Source organism: Bufo gargarizans, chromosome 7, assembly GCF_014858855.1.
Source record: "Bufo gargarizans isolate SCDJY-AF-19 chromosome 7, ASM1485885v1, whole genome shotgun sequence".
NCBI lineage: Eukaryota > Metazoa > Chordata > Amphibia > Anura > Bufonidae > Bufo > Bufo gargarizans.
In genome coordinates, this window is record NC_058086.1 from 134,192,686 (window position 1) to 134,218,253 (window position 25,568).

General features: G+C 42.3%; 1 protein-coding gene across 7 annotated transcripts in view; it reads left to right on the plus strand.

The window, feature by feature from the left end:
• DENND1B (DENN domain containing 1B) overlaps positions 1-25,568 on the plus strand; it is a 200,956-nt gene that overhangs the window by 148,257 nt on the left and 27,131 nt on the right. For all 7 annotated transcript variants that reach the window (XM_044302466.1, XM_044302464.1, XM_044302467.1 and 4 more), the window contains 4 exons: positions 14,313-14,438; positions 18,202-18,303; positions 23,943-24,018; positions 24,116-24,156. In XM_044302466.1, the coding sequence (XP_044158401.1) occupies positions 14,313-14,438; positions 18,202-18,303; positions 23,943-24,018; positions 24,116-24,156 (345 nt within the window). The remainder of the gene's footprint in view (positions 1-14,312; positions 14,439-18,201; positions 18,304-23,942; positions 24,019-24,115; positions 24,157-25,568) is intronic.

Sequence of the window (25,568 nt, forward strand, 5' to 3'; positions counted from 1 at the left end):
AGGGGACACATATTCTCCCAATTGGTTAGAGGCTGAGCCCTAGAAGTGGAGCCAGTACCTATCAGATACTTATGCCAAATGGGGAAGAAGAGGTCCCATATTCTTCCAATAGTTGAGAGTCCTGGAAATGGAACCAGCACCTATCAGGCATGTATGCCATATATTGTGCATTCAGTATCAGTATGCCTAAAATGTCTTAGATTGTAGATTTTTTGGGGGGATTGGTTCAATCTGTGGCCCTTGAACCAGAAAAGGTTGTGCATCCATGATATATTGCATACTTAAAGTGGACCTTTCACCGCTCCAGACATGCCTGTTTTGATAGCTCCCTGAATTCCTTGTGTAATACCAATTCTGGAACATCTATTCTTATGGCTCTATGTTGTGCCATTCCTTTATTATTTCTACTAGAAGTTATGAATGAATATGAATGTCTGCAGTAAGGGTACAGAGGTGTGGTAACCAGTCACATGTGTGTACCTGCACGGTCTGAATATAGCAGCACTCATTGGATACAGTGCGTCTGTGCAGGGACACACCCCCAACTGGTCACCGCCCCTCTGTACCCTTACTGCAGACTGCTAGCAATTCATTCATAACTTCTAGTAGAAATAATAAAGGAATGGCACAACATAGTCATAAGAATAGATGTTCCAAAAGTGTTATTACATGGGGAATGCATGCAGCTATTAAAACAGGCGTGTCAGGAGTGGCGACAGGTCCTCTTTAAAGGGCAATTATAGTTTTAGAAAAATAAGCTTATTTACTTAATGTCTGCAATTTTCTAATTTTGCATTCATAATTTCAAAAATCCTGTTTGTAGTCATTAGATGGGAACCTTCATTGTTAGTCCATAGGCTGTAATGATTACTCATTTGCACAGTTTGTTACAAGTAAAAGCTGTAGTGTGATATATTTTTATATCTTAGTCTGTTTTCATCAGCGTTTCATCTACTGAGCTTTACACAGAGTAGAGGAGGAAGATAGTACATTTTTTTCTTTTCAATGTATCCCTATAGTCTGTATTCCAGAGATATATGTGACCATGTGATCACCAGGATTCTAGAATAAGAGCATTGTTTGTGGGTCTCAAGATATCATACTACGGGGCAATTTTATACTTTAAGTGAAAAAACTGGAATGAACTTTTTCAATTTTATTTAAGTAGACTCTCAACTAATCCTTTCTATTTCTATAGCACTGCCCTACATATGTTAGCGTTTTGTTCACATGTCGTCTCTTGTAAAATGCAGCAGTTTTCTCACAATTTTCTGATAAATTGTGGCAAAATCTGCCACATATCTACATGTTGTAGAAACTACTGTACTACTTGTGGAGAAACCCTTATGTAATGAAATAAATGCTTAATAACTGATTTTAGGAGTAGGTTTAAAAAACATTTGTTAATACAAAGAAAATATACAAGCGGAAAAAACATAAAGGAAAAATAATAATAAACATGCCAAAAATAATCTAAATAGCAAATAAAAAATATTATATAAAATGTAGAACAAAGTCAGTACATACTGAAATGTTAGCTGTATGATCTTGACTCTTTTTAAGATAGATAAAAAATTCAATTGTTTTGGTCAGTATAAAAAATTGAAGCAGTCTATTTTATTTTTTTTGTTCCGTTTTCTGCCATCATGGTATTTTGTTGACCACTATGCTGCTGCTCTCAAGATGTTCCTGTATTTTTCTTTCCATAATTTTACACAGTTGGCGGAGTTGAAGGTTTTGCTTTCACCATTGACTCAGTTTGGCTTCCTTTCTTCCTGTATCCCTTAGCTTTTTCATTTATTTAGAAACCTTTGGCGTTAATATCTTTTGCTTTTTTGCCTCCTCTAAGTCAATCTTGTATAGCTAAATAATGCTGAAATAAGGCTGGGACTGCACAGCTGCTAAAAGTTGCATGTGAATATTGGTAAAATCACAGAAACTTCACTTATTCCTTATGAGTGAAAAAAGTCACGTGGCCATACAGCTATTGGACATTTCAGACTTGTGCATAGGAAATAATTTAACTCCTATCACAATCCGGATTATTACTGCAACGTTCTGTTTTCTTTTCAATATTTCTTGTAGCCCAGCTTAAAGGGGTATTTCCATCTTCGAAATGTATGGCATATCAACAGGATATGCTATAAATGTGTGATAGATCCAGACCCACTTTGTTTTTTTATTTTTTTGCTGGACATAGCTGTCCATTCGTGGTCAACTCTCTACACGCAGCCATATTGTCACAAGGCCCATGTTCTGGAGATTGGTGCAGATCCAGTGGGTATACTATAAGGGTCTAAGATGGGAATACCCTTTTAAAGAGATTTGTTTTGTTTTAAAACCAGCTAAGAAGGGGAATTGCATGAAATAATAAAAATATGTTGTAATTACCTGTTAAATCGCTAGTTTTTACTAGGCTGCTGCAGTGACATGATATCAAAAACACGTGACCTCTGCAGCCAGTCACTGGCCTCAGTGGTGAATGACTGTAGTCGTCACATGTTGTCAAAGTGAAGTCGTTGCTGCTTCTTAGTAAACAGAGACTGAAGGGGAACACCAAGCTGGCACTCTAATGACGGGGAATTTAACAGTTGAGTACCCCATCTTTATACTAACACAGAGAAAGAATGCACCAAACAGATGTAACACTGACTATGCTGGCAAGACACAAATGAAGGTATTAAAAGCTGAGACTTTTGCCAATATATTCCAGTAATGGAGATATCGGAGCCCATCATGCACCACGTCACGGTTCTCAGCATGGCAAGGGGTCCTAACCGCTGCTCTAACTATGGTGTGAACACGGTCTGAGGGTGATTATAATTCAGCTCACAGCAAAGCTTCCCACAATTGCCCAGCATGAATGCTGCGGTTGTGCAATGTGAATGAAGCCAGGCTGCAAGCCACACCCACACCAGACCATGTGATGGAGGTTACCAGGTGCAAAGGAGTGTTTGAATGCCAGGTAAAGGCAAACACACTCAAATCTAACAAGGCAGAAACCAAAAAAATATAGTGGCAATTCTGGAGGAGCTGCTCAGCCCCTGACACAGTGGCGTGTCTTTAATTAGGGGGAGCAACCTTGTTAGATTTGAGTGCGTTTGCCTTTACCTGGCATTCAAACACTCCTTTGCACCTGGTAACCTCCATCACATGGTCTGGTGTGGGTGTGGCTTGCAGCCTGGCTTCATTCACATTGCACAACCGCAGCATTCATGCTAGGCGTTTGTGGGAAGCTTTGCTGTGAGCTGAATTATATCACCCCCAGACCGTGTTCACACCATAGTTAGAGCAGCGGTTAGGACCCCTTGCCATGCTGAGAACCGTGACGTGGTGCATGATGGGCTCCGATATCTCCATTACTGGAACATATTGGCAAAAGTCTCAGCTTTTAATACCTTCATTTGTGTCTTGCCAGCATAGTCAGTGTTACATCTGTTTGGTGCATTCTTTCTCTGTGTTTCATATGATTGCTACATTCCGTGTAGTTTGCTCTTGTGGTGCATGTGGACCGCGCCGACATCCTCCATTGTATGCATATTTTGCTGGGGTCAGTCGATTACTGCGGTCCACATGCGGTCGGGCTGCTCCCCCTAATTAAAGACACGCCACTGTGTCAGGGGCTGAGCAGCTCCTCCAGAATTGCCACTATATTTTTTAGTTTTTTTGGTTTCTGCCATCTTTATACTATTTTACAAATACATCAGGACCAATATCTGTCTGCATCTTCTGACTTGATAATGGGTGGATTCTGTTTTCTGATACAGAGATCCAAATCCTCCCTGCATAGACACAGATATTAAAAAGTCAAATTCTTTATTGCTGGAGTCCAAAGTAGATCTTCATATTGTTTATGTATTGCACTGAATATGTAGTGTGCCCCTGGACTCCCACTATGGGCAGCTGCAGGCAGCCAGCATGTTATCTTTTAACTATACGTCTATGCAGGAGATTTAGAGCTACACAACAGATAAAATGAATTCTAATTACTAAAGAGGTATGTTAAGGAAATAATCAGCTTACAATTTTAGACCTAAAAATTACTTAATGATAAAAGGTGGAAATTCACTTAAAGGGGACACTACCATCATTTATTTATCACACATGAACAGCCTATATGTTAATATTCAATATAATCCACCTACAAATAATGGGTGGATGTTTTTCTGGATATAATTTTCTTAAAGGGCTTCTGTCACCCCCCAAAACTCATTTTTGGGCATATTAAAATCCTTATTGGACGACTATTCCCTATATAGGGCTCTTACCTTGTTCTGTGGCTTGGTTTCACAAAAAATCGTGTTTTTAAAATATGCAAATGACTTCACTACTAGCAAGTAGGGCGTCTACTTGCTGGTAGCCACCGCATCCTCCTTTTAAAAAAACGCCCCTCCTCCAGTTGATTGACAGGGCCAGGGAGCGCTCTCCTCCTCTGGCTCGCCCTGTCAGCATTTCAAATCCCGCGCCTGCACCTTACATGTCTTCATTCGGTGCAGGCGCTCTGAGAGAAGGACGCTCCCTTCCTCAGCACTCCCTCAGTGCGCCGATGACGTCTTCTCTTTCAGGTTTAGAGGTGACGTCATCGGCGCAGGCGCACTGAGGGAGTGCTGAGGAAGCGAGCGTCCTTCTCTCAGAGCGCCTGCGCCGAATGAAGACACGTAAGGTGTAGGTGCGGGATTTGAATTGCAGACAGCGCTCTCCTCCGGCTGGCCCTCCCTGGCCCTGTCAATCAACAGGAGGACGGGGCGTTTTTTTAAAAGGAGGATGCGGCGGCTACCAGCAAGTAGACGCCCTACTTGCTGGTAGTGAAGTCATTTGCATATTTTAAAAGCAGAATTTTTTTGTGAAACCAAGCCACAGAACAAGGTAAGAGCCCTATATAGGGAATAGTTGTCCAATAAGGATTTTAATATGCCCAAAAATAAAAAATTAGTTTTGGGGGGTGACAGAAGCCCTTTAAGTCACTTGTGTATTCTACTTCCTGTTCTGGCTCTTTAACTTCCTCTTTTGTTTTGACTTTTAGCACTGCACACGGCCTCACTTGACCTTCTCAGACCATATGGTTTACTCAATAAGAGCATCACACATTTCACTAACAAGTGCAATGTTCTTCTGTGGGCATCTTTATGTAGGCCTATCAAGAGAGTAATAGAGCTCTCATACTGTTATCCTAATTCTACTAATCTGCTATTACACTATCTGATAACATCTTCCATTGTGGCAGCAATAAAAAAAAAAACTAAGGGATCCCTCTCTATATAGGAATTTCATCTCTTTGTGCTGACTGCTACAGAAGGACAATATTTTGTATTTAATTTTTAATTGTATAGCACTGCCAAAATGCAAAAGAAAAATTAGCCAAAAATTATTACAAAATGTGTTTTCTATGAATATCGAGTGTATAAAAATACATCTTTCTGACAGGTGTCCATTTAGGTATTTTTTTTAAAAATGTTTGTGTTTGTGCCTCAGTCATGAAAAAAATAAATAGAACATGCCCTATACTTGTCCGTTTTGCAGATAAGGCTAGGACATTTCTATAGAAGGGAAAAAAGGTTACATTTACGAGGACGGTATCTTGTTTTGCGGATCTGCAGTTTGCAGGCCGCAAATCACATACAGTCTTGTGCATGGGGCCTTTTCTTAAATAAAATTCTAGAAAATCACAAGTTCTTGCTCAGTAGAGTACTCTTTCAATCCTCCAAATAAAAAGTAAGTTCACCCAGCTGTCGTTGAGGCCATGTATGAAAGCAAATCTAAAATTGGGTCAAAAAAATAGATCTCCATGTTTGGATCCCCACCTGTCAGTAAGTTATGATATGTGTTAGTACTACATCATAACATATTGGTGGAGGACTTCACTTCCCCCCAAAAAAATCTTTTTTATGTTGCGTTATTCAACAGTTTTTTGTGTTTTTTTTTTTTTATTAATCTTTATTATTTAAAAATAAATTCATACAAGCTTCAACAATCTCTTTAATTGTGTTACATTATAAAACAGCATATATACAGTTTTACATATTGCCCACCCACATTTCCCCGCTGCCTGCGTTATTCAACAGTTTAAGACATAATGGACCAGCCTGTTAAAGAGTAACTAAACCTTTATAACAAATATTAATATGATGTTCCTTATGCCCCAATAAACTTTTTCTAATATACAGTACAGACCAAAAGTTTGGACACACCTTATTCAAAGAGTTTTCTTTATTTTCATGACTATGAAAATTGTAGATTCACACTGAAGGCATCAAAACTATGAATTAACACATTTGGAATTATGTACATAACAAAAAAGTGTGAAGCAACTGAAAATATGTCATATTCTAGGTTCTTCAAAGTAGCCACCTTTTGCTTTGATTACTGCTTTGCACACTCTTGGCATTCTCTTGATGAGCTTCAAGAGGTAGTCACCTGAAATGGTCTTCCAACAGTCTTGAAGGAGTTCCCAGAGATGCTTAGCATTTGTTGGCCCTTTTGCCTTCACTCTGCGGTTCAGCTCACCCCAAACCATCTCGATTGGGTTCAGGTCCGGTGACTGTGGAGGCCAGGTCATCTGGCGCAGCACCCCATCACTCTCCTTCATGGTCAAATAGCCCTTACACAGCCTGGAGGGGTGTTTGGGGTCATTGTCCTGTTGAAAAATAAATGATGGTCCAACTAAACGCAAACCGTATGGAATAGCATGCCGCTGTAAGATGCTGTGGTAGCAATGCTGGTTCAATATGCCTTCAATTTTGAATAAATCCCCAACAGTGTCACCAGCAAAGCACCCCCACACCATCACACCTCCTCCTCCATGCTTCACGGTGGAAACCAGGCATGTAGAGTCCATCCGTTCACCTTTTCTGCGTCTCACAAAGACACAGTGGTTGGAACCAAAGATCTCATATTTGGACTCATCAGACCAAAGCACAGATTTCCACTGGTCTAATGTCCATTCCTTGTGTTCTTTAGCCCAAACAAGTCTCTTCTGCTTGTTGCCTGTCCTTAGCAGTGGTTTCCTAGCAGATATTCTACCATGAAGGCCTGATTCACACAGTCTCCTCTTAACAGTTGTTCTAGAGATGTGTCTGCTGCTAGAACTCTGTGTGGCATTGACCTGGTCTCTAATCTGAGCTGCTGTTAACCTGCGATTTCTGAGGCTGGTGACTCGGATGAACTTATCCTCCGCAGCAAAGGTAACTCTTGGTCTTTCTTTCCTGGGGCGGTCCGCATGTGAGCCAGTTTCTTTGTAGCGCTTGATGTTTTTTGTGACTGCACTTGGGGACACTTTCAAAGTTTTCCCAATTTTTCAGACTGACTGACCTTCATTTCTTAAAGTAATGATGGCCACTCGTTTTTCTTTACTTAGCTGCTTTTTTCTTGCCATAATACAAATTCTAACAGTCTATTCAGTAGGACTATCAGCTGTGTATCCACCTGACTTCTCCACAATGCAACTGATGGTCCCAACCCCATTTATAAGGCAATAAGTCCCACTTATTAAACCTGACAGGGCACGCCTGTGAAGTGAAAACCATTTCAGGTGACTACCTCTTGAAGCTCATCAAGAGAATGCCAAGAGTGTGCAAAGCAGTAATCAAAGCAAAAGGTGGCTACTTTGAAGAACCTACAATATGACGATATTTTCAGTTGTTTCACACTTTTTTGTTATGTACATAATTCCACATGTGTTAATTCATAGTTTTGATGCCTGCAGTGTGAATCTACAATTTTCATAGTCATGAAAATAATGAAAACTCTTTGAATGAGAAGGTGTGTCTAAACTTTTGGTCTGTACTGTACTTTATTAATAAATTTAGCATTTTAATTATACTACCTCCCTAAAGCGTACCTTTCACTGTGAGCTTGAAACTCGCTTCTCTGTACACCGCTGACTGACCAGCAGTGTAAGGAGTACGGACTGTGAAGTTTATAAATGGGGCAGCAGTAGCGCTGTGAGTACAAGCAGGAGCGGATATTGCTGCTCCTGCCCGTACGCCTTGAAGGATTACAAATTTTTGGCATAGCACATGAGTACTCTGTACCCATGTACTATGCAAGGATTAGCTGAGCGGAGCGGGCTTCTGCTTTTGCCTGCTCCGCTAAGCTAAGAGCTGACATGCAGTTCTCTTAGCTTAGCGGAGCAGACAGAAGCAGGATCCCGCTCCGCTCAGTTAATCCTGGCATAGTACATGGGTACAGGGTACCCGTGTGCTATGACAGTAGTCAGTAATCCTCCAGGGAGCATGGGCAGGACCAGCAATATGCGCTCTTGCCTTTACTCACAGCGCTGCTGCGGCCCCATTTATAACCTTCACAGCCCTTACTCCATACACCGCTGAGCTATCAGCGGTTTACGGAGAACTGAGTTTTAAGCGCACAGTGAATGGTGCACTTTAGGGAGGTAAAAGTATAATAAAAAAAAACTAAATAAATAAAGTATATTAGAAAAAGTTTTATTGGAGCATTAGAGACGGCATATTAAAATTTGTTATAACAGTTTAGTTACTCTTTAAGTACACAAATTGTTGGCGCTAACATGCTCTGTGTTCCTCAAAATGGAGTGCATAACTGAATGATTGCAGCTTTTGCCTGACATTGTTCATTGCCAAATTCCACCACTCCTTTTTGGGAGACACAAACATCCTGAAGGAGAAACTCTATCAAAAAGTACAGAAACCCCAGCATCATCAGAGACTCCCCAGACAGTGGAAAAGGGCCTGGCATTGAGGAGCCAGTTGTTGTCACTCATACCTTCTCCACCCATTGATCTTCCTACTGGCAGCTACAGATACGCATCCTACTGTGAATTATTTTGTATACTACGCATCACATACTGTATTTTTCGCCCTATAAGATGCACTGGCCCATAAGACGCACCTAGGTTTTAAAGGAGAACAATAAGAAAAAAATATTTTCCATTACACCGCAGCTTACAGTCCCAATCAGACCCCCAATGTCAATCAGATCTCAGATCAGCGCCCCAATGCCTCAGATCAACCCCCCCCCCCCCACCTTCAGCCATCTATCAGCCCCCATATGTCAGCCTCCTATCAGCCCCCATATGTCGGCCATCTATCAGCCCCCATATGTCGGCCATCTATCAGCCCCCATATGTCGGCCATCTATCAGCCCCCATATGTCGGCCATCTATCAGCCCCCATATGTCGGCCATCTATCACCCCCCATATATTCAGCCATCAGCTCCTATGTCAGCCATCAGCCCCCATGTCAGCCATCAGCCCCCATATATTCATCCAACAGCCTTATATGTCAGCCATCAGCCCACAGCGCAAATAAAAAAAAAAACTCACTTACCTCTCCTGCTCCTGGATGCCACCGCTCCTCACCATCGCGATCCTGTTCATCCTGCTGTCGGTTGTGTATCGCGGCGCACACTGTGAGGTCACAGAGCGCCCTCACACTGTGCGCAGCCCTGCACAGCCGATAGCTGAGCCGAGGACCAGAAAGCGGTGAGTACAGAGCCTTCAACGCTTCCAGTTCCTCCGGTACTAATGAAGCTCTTTCATAATGGAAGCAGTTCATTAGTATTCACCCCATAAGACGCAGGGACGTCTTATGGGGCGAAAAATACGGTACTTGCTCTATAAACTACAGGTCTTGCTGTACACCATATGCTATAGTAGCCCGGAGGGAGTTTCTTGATGAACCCTTGTGTCTTCCTCCATAGCATGCAGCTTATTGCTGAAAAGCAAATAAAATACATTTAAAAGAAAAACTGTGCACAATCTAAATGTGGAAATGTCACAATTCAGTCCTCCTTTTCATCACATAACTTTTTAGTTTAACTTATTATTTTTTTTCTTTGTTTGAAAGTATTAGTATTTAATGACTGCAAGGGTTTAAACGACTAAAGCATGAATATGTCCGTCTTGGCATTCTGACAATCATGTGTGGTCAGCTGTACATCAGACATTTGTACCAGTGGTTGGTGCTACTGGATCTGTAGAGAAACCGAGCTGTCACTCACTAGTCCATTTCATGAAGTCATGCCCCATTATACAAGTATATGTTTCTTGACAGTTCTGCATTCGTAGATGTTTTACAACAGCTGAGTCTGGACAGTCGGTTTCACCAGGAGCCTTGTCTTCAGCAATGTAGGTGTGAGCGCTTGAATCCCTGAACTGCGGGCAAGAAAGATAAAAACCACAGAGCCAGTTCCTAGCTGCTCATTTCAGCACGTTTGTATCTGTAGTGTATGTAGTTACCGCACGTGTATTGTGTTCATTCTAGCTATCCACATAATGTTGAATCTTTATAAACAAGGTGATGGCATAATTCATATATTATTAGCTCAGTATATTCTGCATAACCGAAACATCCCCTTTCAAGCTATATGATAATTGCACCCAGTGGGGCATCATCTCTCCTTTGATGTGCTCATCTGAGAGGACTGAATGCAGAATGTCACCCGTGTCGGTGTCCTCATCACCCACAGCGATGTCCTTTTCTAAAAAAAATTCTCTAGAAAGCTTCTCTCTGCCCTTGTTAGCAGCCTACGAGGATTACACACTAATTAATTTGACTCTTGCATTATGATCGTTAAGGGAGGCCTTCTCACACTTGTACAGTTTGTCGAGACCGTATTAACTCCTTTCTGAATAAAGCTGCTGTATGTTTTTATAATGTTGTGTGCTTAGCTTGGAAATGACGAAGCAATGCTGATCCAAACATGGGTTTTTTGTATTATGCTTAGTAGTAGCACCAACTCATCACCAATGTGAATGAGGATTTGTTTATTTTCTTTCGATGTGAGTATGTCCTTACGTATCTATATCCTCTCCATATTTTGAATCTGATTAGAAGTACAGCAAGGATGTTACCTCTGAACTAAAGTTTACGTTTTCTGATTTTTCTCTTAAATTTGCCTTGTATTTTACCCTATGTATTGCGAAGGGTGAAAACTACCCTAAAAAAAAAAAACACACTAAGAATTGACATGTGGCAACAGTGACAGTGGCGTAGCGTGGGTTGCCAGCACCCGGGGCAAGCCAAGTATTGCTCAATCACCCCACCAACATGTGGCAACACCCCTTTTTTTTTTTTTTTTTTTTTTTTTTACAGATAATGTAGTAGATGTCACCTGCAGTCATACCTAACCCCACAGATAACACAGTGATAACTCTCTGAGTACAGAAAATGTAGTAGATGGGTGTGAGCCCCCAAAATTCAGATCACTCACAGTGTGACCTGAAGTCTGGGGTCGGTCTGCTACAGTGTGGGCCAAATTCTATATCCACCCACCCCCAATCCTACCGTGAAAAAGATATTTGGATGGACATTACATACATTGCTACGAAATATACAGTATACACAGCATGCATGCTATGACGCCGTGCGCTTCATGCAGCTGCTGCTGTACAGTAATACTCATGCTGTCAGGAGGAATCCCGGCCGGGTTTCCACGGTCCGCTCTCGGCCGCAGAACACGGCCGTGTGCATGAGGCCTTAAGCAGATGATTAGGGATGAGCGAATTTCATATTTTGAAATTAGAGTTCAGGTTTGGGTTGTGGTATAATCTGAATTCCGTTATGGATTCCGTTACCACGGACCATAATGCAATTCCATGACTGAATGCATAACGGAATGCCTTCAGAGGCTTTCCGTTATTCATTCCATCATAATGGAATTCTATGAGCTGCAAAACGGATCCGTCCAGTTTGTTATGCAGGAGAGGACTCCAGCATAACGTAAACCGGATGGATCCGTTATGCAGGCCATAGACTTCTATTATAACGGTATGAATATCGGAATGCCTCTAAAGGCATTCCATTATGCATTCAGTCATAGAATTGCGTTATGGTCTGTGGTAACGGAATCCATAACGCAATTCAGTAAAAACCACAACCTGAACTCGAATTTCAAAATATGAAATTTACTCATCCCTACAGATGATACAATTAGTGTCAATGCATCTGGACTTACCTCAGATATTAATTCTGTGTGATATTCTCAAATCATGACCGGTAGATGGGCCCTGGGGACTGGAGTTGAGGAACACCGCCCTACAGTACCTCCAATAGCTACCCTGTTAATATGTGCTCAATAATAATGCCCCCAGCAGTAACAAGTCCCCTCTATAAGATACCCCTATATGAGTATGCAGTAGTAATAAAGTCACATATAGTGTCCCCAGCATGTACCCACTGTGCCCCAGAAGTAATAATGCTCCCATAGTGCCGACATTAGTAATCATGTTCCTCATAGACCCCCAGTTCTATTAAAGCCCACCATAATGCTCCTAGTAGTAATAATTCTCCTTATAATGTGACAGTACAAAAAATACCTCCTTTTAATGCCCTAAGTTGATCTAATGTCCTCATAGTGCCCAATAATGTGCCAGTATAGAATACCCCGATATATTGCCCCAGTAAATGCCCCCATAGTGCTCCTCTTCCCTCTTCCGCCTAGTGCCCTCTATAATGTACCAGTATAGAATGCCCCATATATAGTGCTCCAGTAGATGCCCTCAGTGTCCCCCATAATTTGCAAGTATAAAATACCCCTTCTTAGTGCCCCCCATAGATGACCCCATAGTACCCACCATAATGTGTCCCAGTATAAAATGCCCCTATACAGAGCCCCCCATATAAAATACCCCTTCTTTGTGGCCTCAGTAGATGCCCCCATAGTGTTCCTCTCCCCCCTTGCCCCATAGTGCCCCCCATATAAAATACCCCTTCTTTGTGGTCTCAGTAGATGCCTCCATAGTGCCCCTCAATAATGTGCCAGTAAGAAGTGCCCCTATAGATGCCCCCACAGTGCCACCCAATAATGTGCCAGTATAAAGGGCCCCATAGATGCCCCCCAATAATGTGCCAGTAACAAGTGCCCCCCATAGATTCCTCCCAATCATGTGCCAGTAAAAAGTCCCACCAATAATGTGCCAGTAAAAAGTGCTCCCCATAGATGCTCCCCAAGCATGTGCCAGTAACAAGTGCCCCTCCATAGATTCCCCCCAATCTTGTGCCAGTAAAAAGTGCCCCCAATCTTGTGCCAGTAAAAAGTCCCCCCCCCAATCTTGTGCCAGTAAAAAGTGCCCCTCCATAATTGCCCCCAATCATGTGCCAGTAAGAAGTGCCCCCATAGATGCCCCCCAATCATGTGCCAATAACAAGTGCCCCCACAGCGCTCCTCTCCTGTACTGTACTACAGTTGCAAGAAAAAGTATGTGAACCCTTTGGAATGATATGGATTTCTGCACAAATTGGTCATAAAATGTGATCTGATCATCATCTAAGTCACAACAATAGACAATCACAGTCTGAACTAATAGCACACAAAGAATTACATGTTACCATCTTTTTATTGAACACACCATGTAAACATTCACAGTGCAGGTGGAAAAAGTATCGACTCACCTCGCCTAATTGGCAGTGCGGCCTTACTGGCGCCCCCTGCAATTTTGCGCCTGGGGTAACGGCCCCCAACGCTGCGCCACTGCATCCTAAAAATGTAAACCTTGCACTGCATATTAATTTACGCAAAGATATTTTTACAACGGCATGTGCATGAGATTTGCTACTACTGTAATATGCTGCAGATTTTCGGGCGGAAAATCTGCAGCATTTCCTGTCTGTGTGGACGTAGGCTAAACCTGCACTAATGTTCCTGCAACACAAGAAGAGGTGAATGAAGAGGGCATGTTTGCTTCAGGTTTACCTACACCTTGTAGATCCATTCAAAAGCAGAAAGCATATAGTACATAGCACACACGCGTTATCTCCCACGCAGTGAGGCAGAGGTCATGGTCTGTTTATATTCATTGGACTGAAGGATGTGGAGAGAGGTCAAGGTTTTCGCCAAGCTAAGGTTTCGTGATAGGTGCACAGATAATAAAACATGTTTATGTGGTAGACCCAGGGAGAGGAAAGTGAGAGAGATTACTTTCTCACATTGGGGTGCCCCCACCTTCATTTCCATTAACAGTTCAGCAGGTGTAATATACATTTTTTGCAAAGGGCCCTGAGATTTGGGATGAGTCAGTGGGGATGAGACCCACACCACTGGATATTGTCACCCCTCACCGGGTCAATTTCACAGGTGCTAATTCATTTTGGCTCCTCTTCCATCCTTGACATTTCATTTCTTTCTCTTGTCTCTCAAGCCACATTCCTATCGTCTGTTGTGATTATTCCACTCTGCATTTCAGGTTCATCTATTTACTTTCCAGGTTTTTTTATAATTGATATTTTTTCTGCTGATAGATTATCTGATTGTCATCATGTGTCATTTATATTGTAATTCATGCTCCAGTATTATTCCTGTTCTTTAATCTAATGCATCTGTCCCTTTTTTATTGCAGGTATCAACCCTGAAAAGCAGGCTGAAGAAGCAGTCGACATCTACTGGAGATGGAGTGTCCCGTACTTTCCTCAGAGCACAGGCTGCACTGTTCGGTTCATACAGGGATGCTCTCCGATACAAACCTGTGAGCTGCCCCTCGGTTTACATTTCATGCTACAACATCTTATCATTTACAGTGTGGACTATCGATTTTGCTTAAAGTTTGTCGTGTTGAGAATGCCGAGCAATCTCAGGCAGCGTGGTAAAGAGCCAGAGGAACAGAGCAGACTGATACATAGTTTTGTGGGAAAAGAATAGATATAGCCGGTATTTTTTTTTGTTTATACATCTGCTCTTCTTAGGATTAGGAGTCCAGTAGGTAGTCTTATCAGTGATTTATAGGTATTTATTTGTATACACTAATACAGGGACAGCTGTCAATCACTGAATAGGACCTACACTGGACTCCATAGCCCATTATGAGCAGAGATTTAAAGTGTGACTGAGACTAATTGTCTTTATAATAAAAAATAATGTATTGCTCTAATAAAATGTATTAGAAAACTCTAACGTGTGCCTGTAGCAACACTAGTGTTGCTAAGTAGACTAAATGTATAGCATTCTACTGAATGCTAAAGACGCTGGATAATTCCATGAGGCAGAGGCTTCTCAGCCTGCCTCTGGTCTCCCTGCCCTAGCAACTGCTTACTTTCCCCAGTTCTACCTCCCTTATGTGTCACAGAACCCTGCTACTGTCTCTCCAACATGTCTCTAGTTAGTCCTGGGAAGATAGGGAGAGGAACAGTTATTCAGATAACTGAAGATCTGTACTGAGAGTAAGTGGAGAGCTGCACCAAGACTAAGTGTACTATGTTCCTGTATAGTTCATTAGAACGCTGAAGATGGTTTATGCTTGGCAACCGCCAATGGTTGCTAGGGAGAGACTTTACATAATTTAACCTAATATAACTGAGCATATTTCCCTAAAAAGAGTCTATTGCAAAAACACACTCAATTGAAATGCCACACTTTAAGTAAAATACATGTTATAGTGAAACTTTTGTACCAAAACTACAAATGAATCTGCTCGGCTCCACCTGTTCTGTGACATGCTGCCTGCAGATAGGACAGCATTTTCTTTTTCAAACCTAAATGTACATTCATTGACAAAAAATAACGCACTAAGAAGGAGTTGTTGGAATCAAATGTAACTTTCTATGTGTAAATGTAAGGATGATATACACTCACCTAAAGAATTATTAGGAACACCTGTTATATTTCTCATTAATGCGATTATCTAGTAAACCAATCACATGGCAGTTGCTTCAATGCACGTAGGGTTGTGGTCCTGGTCAAGACAATCTCCTGAACTCCAAATTGAATGTCAGAATGGGAAAGCATGGTGATTTAAGCAATTTTGAGCGTGGCATGGTTGTTGGTGCCAGACGGGCCGGTCTGAGTATTTCACAATCTGCTCAGTTACTGGGATTTTATCGCACAACCATTTCTAGGGTTTACAAAGAATGGTTTGAAAAGGAAAAAACATCCAGTATGTGGCAGTCCTGTGGGCAAAAATGCCTTGTTTATGCTAGAGGTCAGAGGAGAATGGGCCGACTGATTCAAGCTGATATAAGAGCAACGTTGACGGAAATAACCACTCGTTACAACCAAGGTATGGAGCAAAGCATTTGTGAAGCCACAACACGCACAACCTTGAGGCGGATGGGCTACAACAGCAGAAGACCCCACCGGGTACCACTCATCTCCACTACAAATAGGAAAAAGAGGCTACAATTTGCACAAGCTCACCAAAATTGGACTGTTGAAGACTGGAAAAATGGTTTCTTGAACATGACAATGAGTTCACTGTACTAAAATGGCCCCCACAGTCACCAGATCTCAACCCAATAGAGCATCTTTGGGATGTGGTAGAACGGGAGCTTCGTGCCCTAGATTTGCATCCCTCAAATCGCCATCAACTGCAAGATGCTATCCTATCAATATGGGCCAACATTTCTAAAGAATGCTATCAGCACCTTGTTGAATCAATGCCACGTAGAATTAAGGCAGTTCTGAAGGCAAAAGGGGGTCCAACACCGTATTAGTATGGTGTTCCTAATAATTCTTTAGGTGAGTGTATGTAAGTGATTACAGTATTAGAGAAAAGGAAACATTTATTAGGGAAAAGGAAACATAATTGAAAGGCTATAGGACCCTGTTGGACCTCCTCTATCCTGGATACAAGATAAGATACGTTTGGGCATTGAGGTATATAAGTTCTGTATGGTATCCTGCACCACATTGTTAATAGATATTGCATCCGGGTCTGTAGATCCTGCACACTTGTAGGTTGTAGAAGCTGGCTAAGAAGTGTTGCAACAAGGGTTGGAAACCCTTGTGTGTTGGTGAGCGTTCAACCTGCTGGAAAATGCCTTTTGGAAGCCCTGCCATGAGAGGCAACACATGTGGCCGCAGGATGTCCTACACATATCTGTACATATCTGTTAGTGTCCCTTATTTCACGGTTAGCAGTAACAGACCGTCATATGTGATGCCCCCATATTTGAACTTGACCACTGTCAGATTATAGACAGAACCTGGATTCTTCGCCAAAGATTATATATGTTTCCAGTCCATAGCAGTCCAGGTTTCTCATTCCCGACACATGGATGTATTTCTGGACTGTAATAATATTACAGGCTATAGCTACTAGAGAGGGGTCGTTGATCCAGGGAGTTATTCTGATTGCCTGATTGGAGTCGGGAAGGAATTTTTTATTCCCCTAAAGTGGGGAAAATTGGCTTCTTCCTCACAGTTTTTTTTTTGCCTTCCTCTGGATCAACTTGTAGGATGACAGGCCAAACTGGATGGACAAATGTATTTTCTCGGCCTTATGTACTATGTTATGTACTATGTTACACAACTGCAAACGAAGATAATGGTGGCTGGCTATCAATGGCAGGACACGTAATGGGCACCATGACACCAAATTTCCTTCTGTTAAGTACACAAACGCATCTGTTCAGATAATACAACCACATGCATCCAGTCAGAAAGGATCCGTTTGTATTATCTTTAACATAGCCAAAACGGATCCATCTTGAATACCATTGAAAGTCAATGGGGGACGGATCCATTTTATATTGTGCCAGATTGTGTCAGTGAAAACGGTTCCGTCCTCATTGACTTACAGTGCATGTCAGGATGGATCCGTTTGGCTCAGTTTCGTCCGACAGACACGAAAACGCTGCAAGCAGCGTTTTGGCGTCTGCATCCAAAGCGGAATGGAAGCAGAACTGAGCCAAAATGATGCATTCTGAGCAGATCCATTCACAATGCATTGAGGGCAAAACTGACTGGTTTTGGACTGCTTGTGAGAGCCCTGAACGGATCTCACAAACGGAAAGCCAAAACGCCAGTGTGAAAGTAGCCTTAGTGTGTTATTATTATTAATTTTTTTGTCAACTAGCATAAATAGGAAAGACAGATGACTGCTATGTTCACTAATACATTGCTGACTACTGAGTTTGGGGAAAGTCTCTACTACCATTGTTACTATACTCGTAAAGAGGCATTGGAGGAGATTTATCAAAACTGTTGTAAAGGAAAAACTGGCTTTAGTTGCTCATAGCTATTCAGATTCCACCATTTTTCAGAGCATCAGAAAGAATCAATTTGATTGGGTGCTTTGGACAACTAAAGCTAGTCTTTACACCAGTTTTGATAAATCTCCCTGTATTGTACTTTACATTTCTAACAGGGAAGATTGCAACCAATTATCAAGGACTTTTTTCCCTTAATTCTGGTACATATTGGACAGTATTTTCATTTTCATGTGTTATGGCTGTGCATACACCTGGACTTGTGCATATGTTGCCTCTATCTGATTTGTACTCTGATTTCTTTAGGGAGAACCAGTCACATTTTCGGAAGAGAGCTTTGTAGCCCATCGTTCCAGCACCATGAAGCAGTTTTTAGAGAAAGCCATTAACCTGCAGCTCTTTAAGCAGGTAGATATTTAGTCATCAGTCCTGTATCAAACTCGCTGCACACAGTTGTCTTTATTGTGCAATGCAAATGCAGTGCAATTTGCTGGCAGCATGTTATAGAACAGAAGCAGCTGAGCAAGTTGATATCCATCACTGATAGGACCGCCTACTTGATTCCAAAGTTTAGAATGAGCAGGAATTTGAATGAATGAAATACAAGTTATATTGAATCTTTTGCTGCGAAAGGAGAAAAGCTCAGCTCCTCCTGCTCTATAACATGCCGCCTACAGCTCAGACGCTGTTTATCTGGACAGGTTCCATTTAAAATAATCCTGTCAACCGAGATGCAAGAGAGATCATAAAGCAGAAACAGAAAAGTATTATTATTTTGTGCTCTGTGCGATTGATCTCTGCATTTTTTTTGTTTATGCAGAGGACCATGTCCAGCGTCCATGACCAGCATAAATGCCAATCGCAGACACTACAGCGCGAGATGAGCGAATTTCATATTTTGAAATTTGTTCAAACTTTGTTGGTAAAAGGTGATTTGCGTTATAGATTCCGTTACCACGGATCATAGCGCAATTCTATGACGGAATGCATAACAGAATGCCATTAGATGCATTGCGTTATTCATTCCGTCATAATAGAAGTCTATGGGCTGCATAACCGATCCATACCGTTTCCGTTATGCAGGGGAAGACTCACCTTTTACCAACAAATGAAGCGTGAACAAATTTCATAAGCGGAAATTCACTCATCTCTAATTACAGCCTTTAAATGCCATGTTCTAGTGAGATCGAGGATACCGGTTATTATTTCTAATAGGCTGGGTGTCACGATGAGGTATAGGAGGGAACACCACACCAAACACAAGAGGGGGGGGGGTATCTGGCCTAGAAGCTAGGGGAAGGAAAAGGTCATCACCTAATGAACCCTAACCCTAGCCCAGACTGCTAACCGAATGAACGGACCTCAGTGGTAGGACCGTTCATTCACTGGAACCTAAAGCCTGACTAGCCTGTAATGCCCTGAGGTCGTGATAGGGCCCAAAGACGACCCGTTCCTTAAGCTGAAGGAACAGGGGTCTTGACTCAGACCAGATACCAGAAGGCAGGGGAAACAACACAAAGGCATGAGACACTTAACTCCTGAAGTAGAAGAAAGAGCAGGAACACCAGAGGAGACAACACACACCAGCTCCTCCACTTGCAAATGAAGCTATACACCTCAAGGAGTGAAGGGAGTAGGCAGACTTAAATAGTAATGACCACTATGCTGCACCTGACTGGAGGTGTGGTCATTACCATCAACAACAAAGTGAAATTAAAAGAGGCTGTCAGATGACATCAAGTGCAGACAGCCTCTCCGACCTTCTAACACCTGGCCTGGAAGTGACCGTGACACTGGGTCTCTCTGAAGGTGGCAGGCCAAAATAGGAGATCAGCAATTAGAGATTTGCTATACTTCTAGTGATATCCTCTAAAAAACAAAGTACCGTATTTTTCGCCGTATAAGACGCACTTTTTTCCCCCCAAAAGTGGGGGGAAAATAGCAGTGCGTCTTATACGGCGAATGTAGCTGATTTTGCCCAGTTTTCAATGATACACCCGCCGCGATGCCGCGCGGCGGGTGTATCAGCTGTGAGGGAGGAGGGGCTGGGGGCGGCATCTGCATTAATAATGACAGCGGGGCCCGTGCAGTGACTGTTCTACTACACGGGCCCCGCTCACTGTATAATCATATCTCTCTAATAGTGTGTATTACCGTACTTAAAACTAGCAGCGCTCGCCGTTCGGAGCAGAGAGGAGGCAGGAGGCAGGCCAGGAGGATGGGCACTTGCAGCGTGAGTCATACGTCACGCGCCTGCACCGCCCACTTATGAATGAAGCAGGCGGCGCAGGCGCGTGACGTATGACTCACGTTGCAAGCGCCCGTCCTCCCGGCCTGCCTCCTGCCTCCTCTCTGCTCCGAACGGCGAGCGCTGCTAGTTTTAAGTACGGTAATACACAGCGCTCATTAGCGCTCATTATGCGATTACATGCATAGAACAATTAACTATTAGAGAGATATGATTATACAGTAAGCGGGGCCCGTGTAGTAGAATAGTCACTGCACGGGCCCCGCTGTCATTATTAAAGCAGATGCGACCCCCATTCACTACAGGGACACTTATGGAGGGGATCTGTGGATGACAGCATAAGATGCTATATATGTGTCATCCACAGATCCCCCCCATAACTGTCATTCACAGATCCTCATCCTCATAACAGTGCCATCCAGAGAGGATCCCCCATAAGTGTCACCCAGAGAGGATCCCCCATAAGTGTCACCCACAGATCCCCCATAAGTGTCACCCACAGATCCCCCATAAGTGTCACCCACAGATCCCCCATAAGTGTCACCCACAGATCCCCCATAAGTGTCACCCACAGATCCCCCATAAGTGTCACCCACAGATCCCCCATAAGTGTCACCCACAGATCCCCCATAAGTGTCACCCACAGATCCCCCATAAGTGTCACCCACAGATCCCCCATAAGTGTCACCCACAGATCCCCCATAAGTGTCACCCACAGATCCCCCATAAGTGTCACCCACAGATCCCCCATAAGTGTCACCCACAGATCCCCCATAAGTGTCACCCACAGATCCCCCATAAGTGTCACCCACAGATCCCCCATAAGTGTCACCCACAGATCCCCCATAAGTGTCACCCACAGATCCCCCATAAGTGTCACCCACAGATCCCCCATAAGTGTCACCCACAGATCCCCCATAAGTGTCACCCACAGATCCCCCATAAGTGTCACCCACAGATCCCCCATAAGTGTCACCCACAGATCCCCCATAACAGTCACCCACAGATCCCCCATAAGTGTCACCCACAGATCCCCCATAAGTGTCACCCACAGATCCCCCATAACAGTGCGTCACCCACAGACCACAATTAGTTCAAAACCCACCAAAAGTGCACCTTTTGGTTCAAAATATTTTTTTTCTTATTTTCCTCCTCAAAAACCTAGGTGCGTCTTATAGGCCGGTGCGTCTTATACGGCGAAAAATACGGTAGTGCACATTGTAGCCTCCTAGAGGGGTTACAAAAAAAAGTAAAAAATTAAATAAAAATTCAAAATTTAAATCATCCTTAGAATAAAAAAGAAGTACATAAAAAATATAAACATCATAGGCATCACCACATCCGAAAATGCCTATACTATTAAAATATAAAAATATTTTTACAATATGGGGAATGGTGTAACAGAAAAAAGTATCAAAATGGCTGATTCACCATTATTTCATTGCTTCTCTTACCCCCAAAAATGTAATAAAATGTGATCAAAAAGACACACACACTCCAAAATGATATCAATAAAAACTACAGATTACCCTGCAAAAATCACCCCACAGCTCAGTGGGTATAACTCTCCAAAAACAAAACAGTTAGGGGGTCAGAATATGGTCATGTAAAAAAAAAAGTTTTAATTTATTTTTTCACTATTAAAACATATACATTTGTTGTATCATACAATTTGTCCTGCAAAAAAACAAGCCCTCATATGGATATGTGAATGGAAAAATAAAAATGTTATAGACAGGGAAGAAAAATGAAAATGAAATGAAAAAACCTCCAGTATCCTAAGGGTTAATTATTTTATTTTTATTTTTTTAAATAAGCGGTTTTCACTAAAGGGATTTTGTAGAGTTGTGATCTAGCAGGGTCCTAATAACATGAGTACTTAGTTCCACAGTTTATATCCAGTAATAAATAGATAACATCAGCACCAACTTGTGCATCTCATACAGATCAAACACAGTAAAAATAAAAAAATGTGGAGACAAGCTTTAGTAGCACATACGTATCGTTTATAATCTCAGGGTTACTGAGCCCAGTAAAATCTTAGCATTTGGGAGGATATTGTGCACATAGTCTAATTATTGGCAAACATTGATTGTAGAAGTTGTCATCGGGGTGCACGTTGGAAACACTATTATATATAAATTGCACATCCTACCATATTTTATACTAGTGTTCTTCCAAGCTATGATATTCATAGAAATGGCTGGCAGATCAGGAGTGGGGATCAAAATGTGTCCCATGAACAAGGATTCAAGATGGGAGATTTATCAAAACTGGTGTAAAGGAAAACTGGTTTAGTTGCCCATAGCAACCAATCAAATTCCACCTTTCACTTTTCAGAGCTTCTTTGGAAAATAAAAGGTGGAATATGGTTGCTATGGGCAACTAAGCCAGTTCTACTTTTCACCAGTTTAAATAAATGTACCTCTAAATGTTGGGAAGTGTGGATTTCTAGGCATTTAAATTAGACTGTAGTCTTCAATTAGGAACATAAAAGGCAGATACAGTACGTGTGCGTGATTCTAGGGGCAGTATAACCCTCGTCAGTATAACTGGCGAGGAGGGAGAACGGTGCGTTAAACAATTTTGTATATCAGATTTATATCCTGAAAATGGCTGAACAGGGTCCAGATTCCTGGTCGGTTACAGTAGAAGCAGAAAAGGTATTTCTAATCTAGTCAGTCAAATAATGTGCAGACCAAAGCCGGCCCTATGAGAGAGTTGTCAGCCAAGACCCCACCATAAATATACATGCTTGATTTGGCCACACGCAGGTTTATTTCAATGGATAGAATGAAATAAGCCACAGATGGACCCATCCAACATCAGCATTTCTACTGCAGGGATAATGGATTGGGTATATTGAAATCCAGTATGGCCGATCAGAAAGCCCCCACACACAATATCATCGCTGATCCTGTTGAAATATTGGATGCCTCCTCTCTCATTTATTAAGAGGAAGGCTTAAAGGGAATCTGAATGCAGCTTGAGATATTGACAGGGACGCTGTTTTCAGCATTGCCTCCATCATGTGTCGGTAATGTGGATTCTGAGAAATGTGCTGCTCATTAGCTGTAGCTGGCATCGCGTTATGAAGTCCTTGTATTCATGAGTTGTGGGGATAGCCCCAACCTCCCATGAATGATTGATAGCTTTCTCCCTATAACTGTATATAGGGAGAAAGCTATCAATCATTGGCAGGGGGGGGGGGGGGGGGGGGGGGGCAAATTCCCTTTAAAAGATATGGAATATTATGTGTGGGCAGAGATCTGCTTTATATATTCAAAATCGTGTATGTCCTGACGAGGAAATGGATGCTCAAAGACACGTTTGTGGGGACCATATTTTATGAGTACTGCAAACTAAATAAGTTATTTAATCATATGTCTTACATATAAAATGTAATTGCCGTTCTGCACGCCATGGATGGGGGTGTGACACAGTACCTGATGATGACAGTGAATGATAACAGTTTTTATTATTGTGCGAGATATCCTCCTTCTAATCCCTCTGAACAAGTATTTAAAGCGAGCACATAAATTTCTGCAGATAGTCCTCATTCCTCTTTGATTTATGGGACAATGGGATTCACCCAGCAAGATATCAGGGTTTTACCACTCTGTACAAAGAGAATCCTTCTATCTCTCTGTGCTCTGTCCGTGAACTGTAACGCACTCCAGCAATGCGAGCCGTGTGAAGGCAGTGCCTGGATAAAGTCAGCGCTGCACTGAGAAGACCGATCTCAGTTATTGATACCAATCCTATCACAGATATGTAATTGGCTTGTCTTTTCAATTAGTTTATAGACGGTCGACTAGAGAAACTGAACTCAGGACGCGGATTCTCCGACATGTTTGAAGAGGAGATAACTGCAGGTGGATTCTGTGGCAGTATTTCATTTCCATTTCTAATGACTTTTGTTGTGCTTATAAGCTATAAGTATGGAGATCTTTAACTCTTTTTGTGTTTCAGGGAACGTGCGGTCAAATCAACCTTGGGTGCACACAGTGAAGGTAAAGCAGATTTTACTAGTTTTATAAGTAGGCAGATCGGAACAAGCACTATTCTATGAAGGTTTTACATACAGTGGATATAAAAAGTCTACACACCCCTGTTAAAATGTCAGGTTTTTGTGATGTAAAAAAATCTGACAAAGATAAATCATTTCAGAACGTTTTCCACCTTTAGGCTGAATGCACACGGCCGTGTTCCGCGGTCCGTGGTATGCCGGGCTGGATTTCTGTTCAGAGCAGGAGCGCACGGCATCATTGATTGCTATGACGCCGTGCGCTTCATGCCACCGCCGCTGTACAGTAATACACTCGTATAGATCATACGAGTGTATTACTGTAGTGCAGCGGCGGCATGAAGCGCACGGCGTCATAGCAACCAATGATGCCGTGCGCTGCTGCTCTGAACAGGAATCCAGCCCGGCATACCACGGACCGCTTTTGACCGCGGAACACGGCCGTGTGCATTCGGCCTTAATGTGACCTATAAACTGTACCACTCAATTAAAAAACAAACTGAATTCTTCTAGGTGGAGGGAAGAAAATAAACAAAACTAAAACAATGTGGTTGCATAAGTGTGCACACCCTCTTATAACTGGGGATGTAGCTGTGTTCAAAATTAAGCAATCACATTCAAAATCATGCTAAATAGGAGTCAGCATACACCTGCCATCATTTAAAGTGCCTCTGATTAACCCCAAATAAAGTTCAGCTGCTCTAGTTGGTCTTTCCTGAAAGTTTCTTAGTCGCATCCCACAGCAAAAGCCATGGTCCACAGAGAGCTTCCAAAACATCAGAGGGATCTTATTGTTAAAAGGTATCAGTCAGGAGAAGGGTACAAAAGAATTTCCAAGGCATTAGATATACCATGGAACACAGTGAAGACAGTCATCATCAAGTGGAGAAAATATGGCACAACAGTGACATTACCAAATACTGGATGTTCTTCCAAAATTGATGAAAAGAAGAGAAGAAAACTGGTCTAGGAGGCTACCAAGAGGCCTACAGCAACATTAAAGGAGCTGCATGAATATCTAGCAAGTACTGGCTGTGTGGTACATGTGACAACAATCTCCCGGATTCTTCATATGTCTGGGCTATGGGGTAGAGTGGCAAGCCAAAAGCCTTTTCTTACGAAGAAAAACATCCAAGCCAGGCTACATTTTGCAAAAACACATCTGAAGGCTCTCAAAAGCATGTAGGAAAAGGTGTTATGGTCTGATTTTTGGCCATAATTCCAAAAGATATGTTTGGCGGGTGATTTGAAGAGGGCTGTGCACAGGAGATGCCCTCACAATCTGACAGAGTTTGAGTGTTTTTGCAAAGAAGAGTGGGCAAATCTTGCCAAGTCAAAATGTGCCATGCTGATAGACTCATACCCAAAAAGACTGAGTGCTGTAATAAAATCAAAAGG